Genomic DNA, 14,545 nt, shown 5'->3' on the forward strand with positions numbered 1-14,545 from the left:
CTCTTTCCAACAGGAGTCTGGGATGAAGAATGTTGCATGCAGCAGCGCCATGCAAGACAAATTTAAGTGCTGCGTGCCAGACTGTTTTTATATGTATTCTGAATGTTTTATTTTGTAACCCTTTTTAAAGAGGTGGCTTAAATTTTTGGCTGTACTTCAGCCCACTGCTCCTTGTCAATGGGCGCCTAATGCACAATAGGTTTTGGCAGATAAGAAGATGGATCGTGGGCCTGCTCCTTAGTCTGGTCAAAGTGAACATCAACAGGTCTGTGCAGTGGGCAGTGAAGGAGGTCATAGCACTAGACTGTGTGTGTCCGTTCCATGTTTATGCCCAAGTCCAAGAACATGGAGAGTGGACTAGCATGATAGAGGCCAATGTGCACTGCAATATGAATGCATTATCATCCCTTGTAATGACAAGTGGTAAGTTTCCATTGGCCTTGGGATTTTTGTTACTCTGTCCCACGAGGAGCTGTTTACAGTTCTCTGGAAGGATAGATCTACTAACTTTAACGTTGCAGCCTTTTATTTAACTGTTTCCACGCTCCTGTTTGTTGCTATTTCACCCTCGGTATCGTTATCTAAAAAGCTGTTCTGCAATGCTTACTGTCTCATGTTGCTTAGTATGTCGACATTTTCCGTCTTCTGAACTAACCCCACCCCAGGATCCAAATAGATTAAAACCCACTCTACAGGCCAAATTATTCTGCTCACTAGGACACCAGTCCTAGCACAATTGATGTGTGGCCTGGCCCTTCTGCATAGTTTCCTTCAACCCTAGTACTAGACCTAGTGCCCTATGAATGCAAACCTATTCTTACTACACCAGTTTGAGCCACACATTTAAATCCATGCTTTTATTTACCCTTCGCTGATTTGTCTGTGGCACAGGTAGTAATCCCAGATTATTATCTTGATGATCTGCTTTCTAATTTGGCTCCTAACGCAGATCTTTCTTGTTAGGTCTGTCAATGTTGTTGGTACCAATGTGGATGACGACAACTGCATCCCTCCTTTCCTCCTCTTATTTCCTGTCCAGCCCTGAGGATGTCCTTAAACATGGCTCCAGGCACAGCCGTAGCTCAATTGTGGCTACAGTGAGCAGCATCTCTATGTCTCTAATCCTATGTTCCCCACGTGATTAAACTGTTATTACCACTGTTGCTTTATCATTATCTCCCCTTACTTTAAATAACTCAATGTATCATGATGCCTTGGTCAGCTCACTCATCCTCTGTGTATCCACAGTCTCATCCACACAACTTGAAAGAACTTAATAACTGATGGATACTTACAGGGAACAAGACATCTCAAATACTTTCCCATACCTGCCTCATCTGTGGTCATATGCTGTTGTTCCTGATCGCAGACCATATTTGAATGACTTAGTCTCGGGTGTGACCACCTCTTGGAACAAAATGTCCAGGTGACTTGCCCCTTCCCTGAGGTGCTGCAATGTCTTGTAGCTCAGACTTCCGCTCCTCAGCTTAGAACCAAAGTAGTTCAAGCTGCAAGCACTTTCTACAGACGTGTTTACGCTGAAACTTCTTGGAGTCCAACAGCTCCACATGCTGAAGTAGCAGCAAGTTATAACCTGATCTGCCATTTCTATCATGTTTTATTTCACTTATTAATTAATCATTCTAGTATTCCTGCTGTTTACCTTTTACCTTTTATTGTAATTCTTTGTCAGAATCAATTTTAGACCTAACAAGCTACTTTTAAGAAAAGAGAAAAAGATTTAAGACCTAAATATCAACTAAAATCTTTACTTTAAAGACTAGACGTACATGCAGTCAGTTGCTTTATTTAAGCAAAAGCAATCAAACACCTTTGTTTCTCCTCTGCTGACCTGAAGAGTATCAACATCAGCACTCTATTACAAGTTGCACTTGAGGACTAAGTCACATGACATTGGCAACTTGTATATGTTCCCAATAATAATGAACTGCCTTGTACCTTAATGATGACCCAATTTCAATTAATATTTAATTAATCATCTCTTTTCCTGCAAGCCTTGAATAAGAAACTGTGCTTAAGTATAGCACCTATAGATTTTGAACAGTCGATTTCTACTTAATGCTCGCTACAACCTAAGTTAGGCTAAATCAGGTATGAATTAATCAAGGCTTCAGATTTTCCCAACTAATGCACACACTCGGTTCTGATGTGTTGCAACTGATGCTAGACATTGCATAATCGTCAATGAACATCCCACCTTTATAATAGGGGAAAGGTCGTTGAAGCCATTTAAGATGGATGGGCTGAGGACACTACCTTAATGATCTGCTACAATGATGTCCTGTAACTGAGATGATTGACCACGAGCAACCACAGCCATCCTCTGTGCTAGCTATAATTCCGCCCAGTAGAGAGTATCCTCCTGATTCCCATTGACATGAGCTTTGCTCAGGTGCCTTTGTACCCTTACGCCAAATGCTGTTTTCACACCAAGGACTGTGAAGTGGTCACTCTTCAGACTCCTCTGTGGAAGGTAGTTTGGTGAGGGTGTGGTTGAGTAGATTTTTGCCTCAGTGGTTACCTCACAACTTTCTGCTGATCCGCTCTAGTGGCTGTATTGTTTAGGACTTGACCACCTCAGTCAGTAATAGTGCTATTGAACCACTCTTGATGGACATTGGAGTCCACCAACAAGAGTACATTCTGCGCTCTTTCTATCCTCAGTTCATCCTCCAAGTGTGTTCAACAATTTCTGATTTCATCAGCTCAGTGTGGGTGGTAGATGATAGTCAGCAGGAGTTTCCTTGCTCAATTCTGACCTGATGCCAGTAAGTTTCTTGATATCCGGAGGCTATGTTGACCACTCGGGGCAATTTCTTCTTGACTGCATGCCACTGCACTGCTGACTTCCCCGAGCCTACCCCGCTCGTGGGGCAATACCTACCCAGGGATGGCGATGGTGATCTCTGAAATTGTGTCCATAAGGTACGGTCCTGTGAGTATGATTGTCAGGCTGTTGCTTACCTAGTCTGAGATAGCTCTTCCAGTTTTAGCCCTTGTCCCCAGGTGTTGGTAAGGAAGCCAGTGCAAGACTGACAAAGCTGTGTTTGCTGGTGTCGTTTCTGGTGTCTAGGTTGATGCCAGGATTGCTGTCAGTTTCACTTCTTTCTTTAGACTTCGTAGCAGTTTGATGCGACTGAGTGGCTTACTAGGCAATTTCAGGGGGCAATTTTAAGATCAACAGCATTGCTGGATCTGGATTTACATACAGAATGGGCCAAGTAGGGGACAGCACATTAGTAAACCAGATGTTTTTTATGACACTCAACAGTGGCTGTGTGGTTACCTTCAGGCCAGCTTTTATTTCCAGATTTTATTGATTCAAATTTCACCATCGGCCTGTGGCCAAAAGGCATTATCCTCCAGTTCTGTGACATTACAGTTATGCCTCCACCATAAATAATTTTCCTGTGAGAATTTCCATATGCCATTATGGTTTATAATAGATTAGTTATCCAGCAAGAGTATTGCTTTTATGGGAACAGCCAATTCCATGTAAAATTTTTCTGATTTACATTTATGTCTTGCATTTCAGGCAGAAGACTTGGTTGCAAGTTTCTTTCCAAAGAAGTTATTGGAACTAGATGGTTTTCTAAAGGTAAGACTCAATTATTTACTCGATATAAATAAGTTGATGATCTTAGGATAAATTCACCGAACCCAGAGCCTCTACTCAAAAGGCTTCTGGATTGGGCGTAAGGCGACAACGTTCTCCACCTGAAAGCTCTAAACTGCCTTCCTTGCTGGAAATGAGGGATCTGTAAATTTATTGCTTCGTTATAGATGAATATCATAATGAAAAAAAACCTAGTGTTCAGGAATGTGTAGATCTACAATAACTGCCATCCAAGAATGACAAGTTTTGTGTTCAGATTTCTCTGTATGACTTGTGCATTTCCAGTTAGTTTTGTCAATATCTTTTCATTATTGTATTGGGAAAATAATAATGTTATTGTACAGAACAATATAACTCATCCATGAATGTGTTGGAAGATAAATTTTGGAGGTCTTTCTATTTATGGGTAGTATTATAATGGACACTTTAATTTGCAAAGTAATGAGAGTCACATTTTTTGATATTTTTATTGGAAGTGTCTCATTATTGTTTGTAACCAATACATTGGAAATTATTTTATTTTCTTTATCTCTCAAAAATTGCACTATTGCTGTGTTTGCACTGACTGGCTTCATGATGCACTGTTTTTGGGTTTTACTTATGTAAATGTATCTAACACTAGATATATTCTTTCTAGGAACCCCTCTTGAATGTTTCAGATTTGGCTACTATTCATTCAGACCTCAATTTGCCAGTGCCAGAACCTATAATGCTGACCAACAGCCATGATGGCTTGGATAGCGCAGTGAGTATTTCAAAAGAGGATATGCAAGATCTCTCTTGGGACAGTTATAGTCATTGTGAACAAAATCAAATTGAAGAACTGAGCAGTTGACCCTGAAAGCTGACCTGATGTGGAGGTGCCAGTTTCGGACTGGGATCGACTAAGTCAGAAGTCGCATGACACCAGGTTATCGTCCAGCAGGTTTATTTGAAATCACAAGCTTTCAAACTTCACCTGTCAAAGGGGCTGTGCTCCGAAAGCTTGTAATTTCAAATAAACCTGTTGGGCTATAGCCTGGTGTCATGTGACTTTTCTGACTGAAAGCTGACAAATTTGAATTAACTTCTAGCATTTCTGTTAAAATGTGAAGAAAGGCTTGAAATCTGATTCCTTTCGGAGGCCGAGAATTATAGGAACTTAGACATCATAAAAAACAAAATAACTGATTGTCCAGCTTGGATCCTGTATCATTTGTGTAAATCTGTCAGGGCCTGACTGCTCTTAGGATGTAAAAGCTGGCTGCCTGTCACATTTCGTACAATGCATATGTTTGGAATGAACGGGTCACTTTGCATTGAGATGTGTATAACACTTTAATCAAAGAGGTAACTATCTCCTGATTTCCCCCTCATTACCAGCATTTTCAGAAATTATAGAAGCCCTTGTGAGGTGCACAATTTAGAGTATAAATGCCATCTTTTTTTTGTGTACATGTTTTATTTTTAAGATTGTGGCAACAACATAACTTGGTATAATGCACAAGGATTCTGCTGCATGTTTAACATCATATGCCTACAAACTGAGTCCCATGTCAGCCATGCTGCACTTATATTATTATCATTACAACTAACGATAATTTTGTTAAACCCTCCCCCCCCCCCCCCCCCCCCCCCCCCCCCCCCGGGCCCCGTTATATGACCTGGTGTTCTGTCAGTTTTTTGAAATCTCTTGAGCTGTCGTTTTTTGTACTTTATCTATTGTTGTTGAATGCAGAGTGTTTCACTGTATGGGAGTTCTATGGGAACAACAATTGAAGCAATACTCCAACAGAAGCATCAACAAATAGAACAATCTCTTACTTCTCAAGTGTTCCAACCTCACCTTAAAAATTTTTGGTCAGCAGCTGAAACTGAGAGCTTTCCCAATTTTGGCATAAGAGCAATCCTCGGTCAGTGTAGTGTGGATTAAAGCTTCCCATTTGCCTCTTCAATAAATGCCTAAGTGTAAATTTCAAACAGCTCTTCCTCCTTTTATTGTATTCCTACACTAGCCACCATTTTTGATTTTCTAATGATGTTGCCCATTTGTGCATGAATTACTGGCAGATTTGTGAATTGGATTCATGACTAATGGAAATTAGATTTTCATCGACTTTTACTTGGTTATCAAAATTAAAAGACCTTTCCTCACATCATTTGTCTCTGTTTGAACCAAAGCAAAACATTTAGTGCAATTCTAAATCTTCCTGTTGCATTCCTAAAATGTAGACCTTAAATTTTTGCTTTACCCAAAAGTTTGCAGTGTAACTTTTCCACTGTATTAATAGGTATTCAATCAGCCAAAATGAATGTACACTCTCAACTAATGAGGAGGTTCCTCTAAGGTTTTTGAAAAGATTTGTAGCTTGGATTGTGAGTGTTGAGATTGGTTGGCTTGCCGAGCTGGTTTCTTGTTTCGCAGAGGTTTCTCCCTTGGCTTAGTATTCCCTTCCCAGACAAATAAGAGGGAGTACTGCAAGAATGAGCAGAGCAATTCCAAGGAACTGATGAGCAAAGACAAGGAGCGTTAGTGGAACATAATAGAACTTTTACAGAACAATTTAAGAAAACCACATTAAGACAGCCCTTTTGCTTTCAATTTACAATCTGCCTCTTGCATGTTGCAATTATGTTTAAGTATTGTCTCCTCACTGCTCACTTTGTGTTTCCTTTTGATTTTCAGGTATATATGTAATTGGTCTTTTAAGCTATTTTAACATCTGCTTTATGGCCCCTTGGCTTCTGCTGACTCTTTTGTTCTCAATTTATATCCCTTACTTAATCCTTCCCTGATGCTGGAATTTGATTTTAAATATTTCTTTAATTTCAGCGCAACATTAAGAAGAGAAAACTGGAAGATGGCGAAAGTAATTGTCCAGGTAAAGGATGCATGCATGGAGCTGGGCATTTGGGTTAATAGTTTATCATCATGACCCTTTTCTGAAGCCAAAGGCTGAATTTTCCAGGGACGGGGGGAATAGTTGCAAAGTGGCTCAGTCCATCTTCTGAATTAGCGTGGGAAGCGGAAGAGGGCAGCTGATTTACATAGCCCCGGTTTGGAGAGATTTTTAGGTTGGACACTCCATGTCCAGGCGTGCGCAACAGATACCACATCTTTGACAGCAGCCTTCCTGTTGCAGGCCGTGGCAACCGTCAGAATTTGAGTCTCCAGTCCCCAAAGAGGGGGCCCCTGGCAGCAAATGCTGTCTTGTTGGCACCAACACTTTCACTAATGTAGTTTCCCTTGCAGTCCAAGGATCCTACTGGTTTGGCCCCTCTGAAATAGTCCTTTAACTTTACAACTCCAAGAGCACCTTCATGGCTGAGACTAGCTTGCTAGTTCAGAAACTCATCAGTAACCAGTCAGAAGGCTGCCAACGGGAATGTCGCTTCAATAGTTGTTTCCAGTGAGAGGGCGTTCTTACTTAGAATCAGAGATACTGAAGCAAAAAAAAAATCCTCCCCGCGATTCCTATTTTAACACTTGGCTGAGAAAATAACCTGTCTGTCCCAACCATGTAACTTCCTGTTGCACAATTATTCTCTGTTGTTTATGTAACTTAAGACCTTGTTTAAAATAGCATATTTCTGACTTCAGTTTGTTTGTATAACTGCTTTTTAATGAAGTTGGCCTGAGGGGCAGTATTTATTGTTGGCAACGTTCTGGTCCAGATAATCTTTTTGTTTGTAATTATAACTATTTGTTTAAATGCTTATGGCCTTACACCGCAGTCGCAGAAAAAGTACTATCTAGCTGATGGAATTTTGTTCTCCTTTTCTTGACTGTTACTTGCACAAGCGTTGGACATGTGACAGCAAACTTCCAATAACTCACCATTCTCTGCATGTGAGCTTGTATAGAGGTTGATGGCAAGCTAGTCTGTGGGTTGGTATTGTAAGTGTAGTTTTCAAACACTGCCCAGACAGCCAAGTTTCATATATTGAAACAATCAGTAACAGTTAGGAATTGAAAAAAACAAAATACAGCAAATTATTAGAATCCCTACAGTTGTAGAAGCAGATCATTAGTACACACTGACCCTCGGCAGACAATCCCCCTACTGTCCTCACCCTATTCCTGTAACTCTGCATTTCCCATAATACTTCTAGCCTCCACACTATGGGCAGTTTGGCATGACCTGCACATCTCAGGACTGTGGTCCAAAGAAACCGATGCACCCGGAGGAACCCCACGCAGACATGGAGAATGTGCAGACTCCACACAGTCGCCTGAGGCTGGAATCGAACCCCAAGTCCCTGGCACTGAGACAGCAGTGCTGACCGTACAGCCACTGTGCCAAATTATATTATCCAACAGTTTTCAAAAGAAAATTCTGATTGCAAATAACGCAGGGTGTCTCAGTGGTTAGCACTGCTGCCTCATAGTGCCAAGGGCCCGTGTTTGATTCCACCTTCAAGTCACTGCCTGTGTGGAGTTTGCACATTCTCCTCATGCCTGAATGGGTTTCCTGTGAGTGCTCTGTTTTCCTCCCGCAGTCCAAAGATGTGCATGTTAGGTATATTTGCAATGCTAAATTGCCCACCATGTCTAGGGATGTGTAGATTAGCTGGGTTATAGGCAGATGGGTCTGAGTAGGATGCTCTGAGGATCAGTGTGGACTTGTTGACTCAAAGGGTCTGTTTCTCTGCTGTAGGGATTTTATGACGATTATCTGTAATGAATCAGTCGGCCATTAAGTGCACTCCAACAATTTTTCAAAAAAATGGTATTTTTCCAAGAATAGCAGTCAACAGATGTTTTAACCCTTTAAATGTTTGATCTTGCCGCTCATCCAAAATCATTCGCATAAGGACAGGAGTGTTTTGAGTTTTAATGTTAGGTACTTAATTCATACTTCTAAATTTAATCATCACTGGGCAGATATCTTGACATGTTTATATAATTGTGTATTGATTACTTTTTATAAAGAAAATTTGCTTTTTAAATTTGCCTTTTTAAGCCTGAGCAAAGCGTTTTGTATTATGGAGCTCTGAGCTGCAGAAGTTTGTTGTCTGAAGTTGCATAGTTTGCTCACACAGTCATTTTAGCACAAAAACGTTATGCCATCTCCATTAAACCTTTTGTGTATCTTAGTTACTTCGCATTTGTGTAATGCTGACATTTCTGTTGGAAGAGAGAAAGAGATGCTGAACAGACTCAGTGGGGAGGACATTTTGATTCAAGTAGTGCGATAAAATTGAAGAATTACTTTTGGAAAGATAGTTGTCAGTTTAAAAGTTACATTGAGAAATTGTGTGATAAAATGAGGCATTGTTGTTGTAAATTTGTCATATCATTATCATCCATATATAGATCAAAATTGTATATTGTGGGAACTGCATTAACTCACTTGAAGTGATATTTGGCTTTGAATCCATGATAAGGCAGTTTGCTAATTAAGGACTGTGAATAATGTCGGTCAGACACACACACTACTGATTAGATATTTCACGAGACCAAAAAGTAGTAATTCACCCTTGATTAGAAAGCTCTAAGGGTTAGAATGGGTTGGATTAAGCAAAGACAGTAGTGTTAAAAGAGCAAAATGCACCTTCAGGGATATGCAGAGCAGTCAGGGCAATGTTTAAAAGGTTAGACCATGGTGGTGAAGTGGCGACAGTTACATACTATCATGTTCAGCTTCAGTTAGTGACCAAAGAGAGAATGATTGAATTATGTCAAACAGATGTAGAAAGTTGCAGAGGCATTGTCCCCATTGACAAACGAACATAATTGCAAAACTTCTCAAAACTCGCTGGAACATAATTGCAGATTCAGTAGTCCAAATCTGGGATATCCAAAAAACAGAATATTATTTTACTCTTAGTCCACAGAGCATGGTGAATTGGTGGAAAGTAATGAATAATTGCAAACTCTTTGAAATATAAAGAATGGTTAAATGGGTGTTTATATTAAATGCACTCTTGAAATCATTGTGCCCACTGAAAGGTATTTTTAATCCCTCACTCTGAAGATATGATATTAAGAATGGGGATTAAATACCAGGTATTTCTCTTGCTGAGAATATCTCGTGGGTTAATGCAGGTGTCTAAGAAGGATTGCTGAGCTCAACCACGAAAGATGAAACAACCTCAGACCAGTTTAGAAACTTGGAAGTAAAATGCTTATCTTTGTCACCTGCCACTTTCGATTGATCTGGTGGATAATCTAAAATCTGGGCAAATCCTGGATGGCATATGGACAGGTTAAGAAGGTGTTTAACATGCTTGCCTTCATTCCCTGGACCTTTGATTTGGGATTTTATGTTGAAGTTGCACAGAACGTTGGTGGATCTCTTCTTGTCTGCTCTTTATCAGAGTACTGTGTGCAGTTCTGGTTCTCTTGTATAAGAAGGATATTATCAAGCTGGAGAGGGTTCAGAGAGCTTTACCAGGATGGTGCCTGGAATGGAAGGTTTGAATTATAAGTGGAAGCTGGGACGTCTTTCACTGGAGTGTAGGAGGCGAAGGGTGACGTTAAAAAGGTTTATAAAATCGCGAGAGGTATCAGTAAGGTGAATAGCAGGTGTCATTTCACTAGGGGTGGGAGTTTTCAAATCTGGGGGGGGGGCATATTTTTAAGATGCGAGGAGAAAGATTTTAAAAAGACACGATGGGCATTTTTTTAAAAAGAGTGAATTGTGTTTAGGATGAACTTCCAGAAGTAGTAGTGGATGTGGTTTACAGTTACAACTGTTAAAAGATAGTTTAGATAAATATATGAATAAAAAAGGTTTGGCGGGACAAGGGCCAAGTGCTAGTTTAGTTTGGCATTATGGTCAGCATGGACTGGTTAGACCGAAGGGTCTGTTTCAGTGCAGCATGACTCTACGGCAGCTGCAGAAACCTAATGGAAGGGTTTCAAAGACAAAGTTATGGGTTTAGAGAGCAACAACATGGATGTAAAAAGAGTGCGTCATGTTTGATAATAAAATGTGAGGCTGGATGAACACAGCAGGCCAAGCAGCATCTCAGGAGCACAAAAGCTGATGTTTCGGGCCTAGACCCTTCATCAGAGAGGGGGATGGGGAGAGGGAACTGGAATAAATAGGGAGAGAGGGAGAGAGGGGGAGGCGGACCGAAGATGGAGAGTAAAGAAGATAGGTGGAGAGAGTGTAGGTGGGGAGGTAGGGAGGGGATAGGTCGGTCCAGGGAAGACGGACAGGTCAAGGAGGTGGGATGAGGTTAGTAGGTAGCTGGGGGTGCGGCTTGGGGTGGGAGGAAGGGATGGGTGAGAGGAAGAACCGGTTAGGGAGGCAGAGACAGGTTGGACTGGTTTTGGGATGCAGTGGGTGGGGGGGAGGAAGAGCTGGGCTGGTTGTGTGGTGCAGTGGGGGGAGGGGACGAACTGGGCTGGTTTAGGGATGCAGTAGGGGAAGCGGAGATTTTGAAACTGGTGAAGTCCACATTGATACCATATGGCTGCAGGGTTCCCAGGCAGAATATGAGGTGCTGTTCCTGCAACCTTCGGGTGGCATCATTGTGGCACTGCAGGAGGCCCATGATGGACATGTCATCTAGAGAATGGGAGGGGGAGTGGAAATGGTTTGCGACTGGGAGGTGCAGTTGTTTGTTGCGAACTGAGCGGAGGTGTTCTGCAAAGCGGTCCCCAAGCCTCCGCTTGGTTTCCCCAATGTAGAGGAAGCCGCACCAGGTGCAGTGGATGCAGTATACCACATTGGCAGATGTGCAGGTGAACCTCTGCTTAATGTGGAATGTCATCTTGGGGCCTGGGATGGGGGTGAGGGAGGAGGTGTGGGGACAGGTGTAGCATTTCCTGCGGTTGCAGGGGAAGGTGCCGGGTGTGGTGGGGTTGGAGGGCAGTGTGGAGCGAACAAGGGAGTCACGGAGAGAGTGGTCTCTCCGGAAAGCAGACAGGGGAGGGGATGGAAAAATGTCTTGTGGTGGGGTCGGATTGTAAATGGCGGAAGTGTCGGAGGATAATGCGTTGTATCCGGAGGTTGGTAGGGTGGTGTGTGAGAACGAGGGGGATCCTCTTGGGGCGGTTGTGGCGGGGGCGGGGTGTGAGGGATGTGTTGCGGGAAATACGGGAGACGCGGTCAAGGGCGTTCTCGATCACTGTGGGGGGAAAGTTGCGGTCCTTAAAGAACTTGGACATCTGGGATGTGCGGGAGTGGAATGTCTTATCGTGGGGGCGGAGGCGGAGGAATTGGGAATAGGGGATGGAATTTTTGCAGGAGGTGGGTGGGAGGAGGTGTATTCTAGGTAGCTGTGGGAGTTGGTGGGCTTGAAATAGACATCAGTTACAAGCTGGTTGCCTGAGATGGAGACTGAGAGGTCCAGGAAGGTGAGGGATGTGCTGGAGATGGCCCAGGTGAACTGAAGGTTGGGGTGGAAGGTGTTGGTGAAGTGGATGAACTGTTCGAGCTCCTCTGGGGAGCAAGAGGCAGCGCCGATACAGTCATCAATGTACCGGAGGAAGAGGTGGGGTTTGGGGTCTGTGTAGGTGCGGAAGAGGGACTGTTCCACGTAACCTACAAAGAGGCAGGCATAGCTGGGGCCCATGCGGGTGCCCATGGCCACCCCCTTAGTCTGTAGGAAGTGGGAGGAGTCAAAAGAGAAGTTGTTGAGTGTGAGGACGAGTTCAGCTAGGCGGATGAGAGTGTCGGTGGAGGGGGACTGGTCGGGCCTACGGGATAGGAAGAAGCGGAGGGCCTTGAGGCCATCTCCATGCGGAATGCAGGTGTACAGGGACTGGACGTCCATGGTGAATATGAGGTGTTGGGGGCCAGGGAATTGGAAGTCCTGGAGGAGGTGGAGGGCGTGGGTGGTGTCACGGATGTAGGTGGGGAGTTCCTGGACCAAATGGGAGAAAATGGAGTCCAGATAGGTGGAGATGAGTTCGGTGGGGCAGGAGCAGGCTGAGACGATGGGTCGACCAGGGCAGACAGGTTTGTGGATTTTGGGAAGGAGATAGAAATGGGCCGTGTGGGGTTGGGGAACAATGAGGTTGGAGGCTGTGGGTGGGAGGTCCCCTGTGGTGATGAGGTCGTGAATGGTGTTGGAGATGATGGTTTGGTGCTCGGGTGTGGGGTCATGATCGAGGAGGCGGTAGGAGGTGGTGTCGGAGAGTTGGCGTCTGGCCTCGGCGATGTAGAGGTCAGTGCGCCATACTACCACTGCGCCACCCTTGTCTGCGGGTTTGATGTTTGATCAACTTTAATCGGACGTCAATAGAAGGACCAAAGAGCAGATTAGAGTAGTGCATCAGATTAAATATATTTTGAGATAATGGGAACTGCAGATGCTGGAGAATTCAAAGATAATAAAATGTGAGGCTGGATGAACACAGCAGGCCAAGCAGCATCTCAGGAGCACAAAAGCTGACGTTTCGGGCCTAGACCCTTCATCAGAGAGGGGGATGGGGAGAGGGAACTGGAATAAATAGGGAGAGGGGGGGAGGCGGACCGAAGATGGAGAGTAAAGAAGATAGGTGGAGAGAGTGGATCTTTAAAATGGTTGTACGAGTGGCCAATGCCACCAGTAGATGGAGTACTGTGTCCACATGCATAAAGTAGGAATGCAGCTTTTAAACTCACATGCATTATAACTTAATTGTAAATAAGGCCCAAAGAAATGAAAGCACATGTATGCAGAGACCTTGAGAGTAGCCTTCAAAGCGTTAATTTGTTTATGTTTTTAGGTAGAGCTTCCTTTCCAATGTTTTAAAAGACTCTTTGCATTCTGTTGTCATTTTCCCATCTGTGGTCTCCCTTAGGGGGCATGTAACTAATCTGAACACTTTCCTTTTTAATTTCCTGGCTGACGGCAGTTCAGCTTTTCAGGGGTAATAGCCTCAAGAAACAGCAAAGACAACTTGTGCTTTGCAGTTGTTTAAAAGGGCACTGACAGCTATGCAGACTTTGTATTCCAGGCTGCATTTCATTTATGGTGTGTACGCACACATGCATCACAGCAGCCTTTTATCAATTCTCCGTAAATGGAAAATGGAAACTGTTTCAAAATATCTTCAATAAGTTGCTGCTTATTAGACTCATGACTGAGGTCAGAACAAGTAGTAGAATGGATTCAAGCTTAACAGGAGACATAACTTACTCACTGCAAGGGTTTGGGAGCAAAGGTACTGAATGATTTCAAAATAAAATTGGATAGGCACGTGAGGGAAATAACTTGAAAAACTTTTGTGATAGAGTGATAGACAATAGGTGCTGGAGTAGGCCATTCGGCCCTTCGAGCCGGCACCACCATTCATTGTGATCATGGCTGATCATCCACCATCAGTATCCTGTTCCTGCCTTATCCCCATAACCCTTGATGCCACTATCTTTAAGAGCTCTATCTATCTCTTTCTTGAAAGTATCCAGAGAGTTGGCCTCCACTGCCTTCTGGGGCAGAGCATTCCATATATCCACCACTCTCTGGGTGAAGAAGTTTTTCCTCAACTCTGTTCTAAATGGCCAACCCCTTATTTTTAAACTGTGTCCTCTGGTCCTGGACTCGCCCATCAGCAGAAACATGCTTCCTGCCTCCACAGTGTCCAATCCCTTAATAATCTTATATGTCTCACTCAGATCCCCTCTCATCCTTCCAAACTCAAGTGTATACAAGCCCAGTCGCTCCAATCTTTCAACATATGATAGTCCCGCCATTCCAGGAATTGACCTTGTGAACCTAGTGATGATATGGATCTGATTGGATCGCTGTGCAGTTGACATAGAACACTGGGTTTACTGGTGGCCTCCTGGACCTTTAGGTCACAATAAATGTAAAACGAATCAGGTAATGTTCATGAATAGAGAAACAGCATTAACTTTTCAGGTTTAATGACATTTCATTATCCATTAATTAGGAGGAGTGACTAAAACCTTGTGTCGAAGACATTGGGCCTTGTGTCCGTGGGGGGTCAGTTGCCTGGGAGGTTATTCGTGTTTTTTTTTTGTTAGT

The 14,545-nt window shown here is 43.2% G+C and overlaps 1 protein-coding gene across 2 annotated transcripts in view; it reads left to right on the forward strand.

Annotated features, from left to right (window-relative positions):
* psme3 (proteasome activator subunit 3) overlaps positions 1 to 14,545 on the forward strand; it is a 32,912-nt gene that overhangs the window by 6,287 nt on the left and 12,080 nt on the right. For both annotated transcript variants that reach the window (XM_048560433.1, XM_048560434.2), the window contains 3 exons: positions 3,557 to 3,619; positions 4,275 to 4,382; positions 6,450 to 6,498. In XM_048560433.1, coding sequence (XP_048416390.1) covers positions 3,557 to 3,619; positions 4,275 to 4,382; positions 6,450 to 6,498 — 220 coding nt within the window. The remainder of the gene's footprint in view (positions 1 to 3,556; positions 3,620 to 4,274; positions 4,383 to 6,449; positions 6,499 to 14,545) is intronic.

This window comes from Stegostoma tigrinum, chromosome 31 (assembly GCF_030684315.1).
Source record: "Stegostoma tigrinum isolate sSteTig4 chromosome 31, sSteTig4.hap1, whole genome shotgun sequence".
NCBI classification, from domain to species: domain Eukaryota; kingdom Metazoa; phylum Chordata; class Chondrichthyes; order Orectolobiformes; family Stegostomatidae; genus Stegostoma; species Stegostoma tigrinum.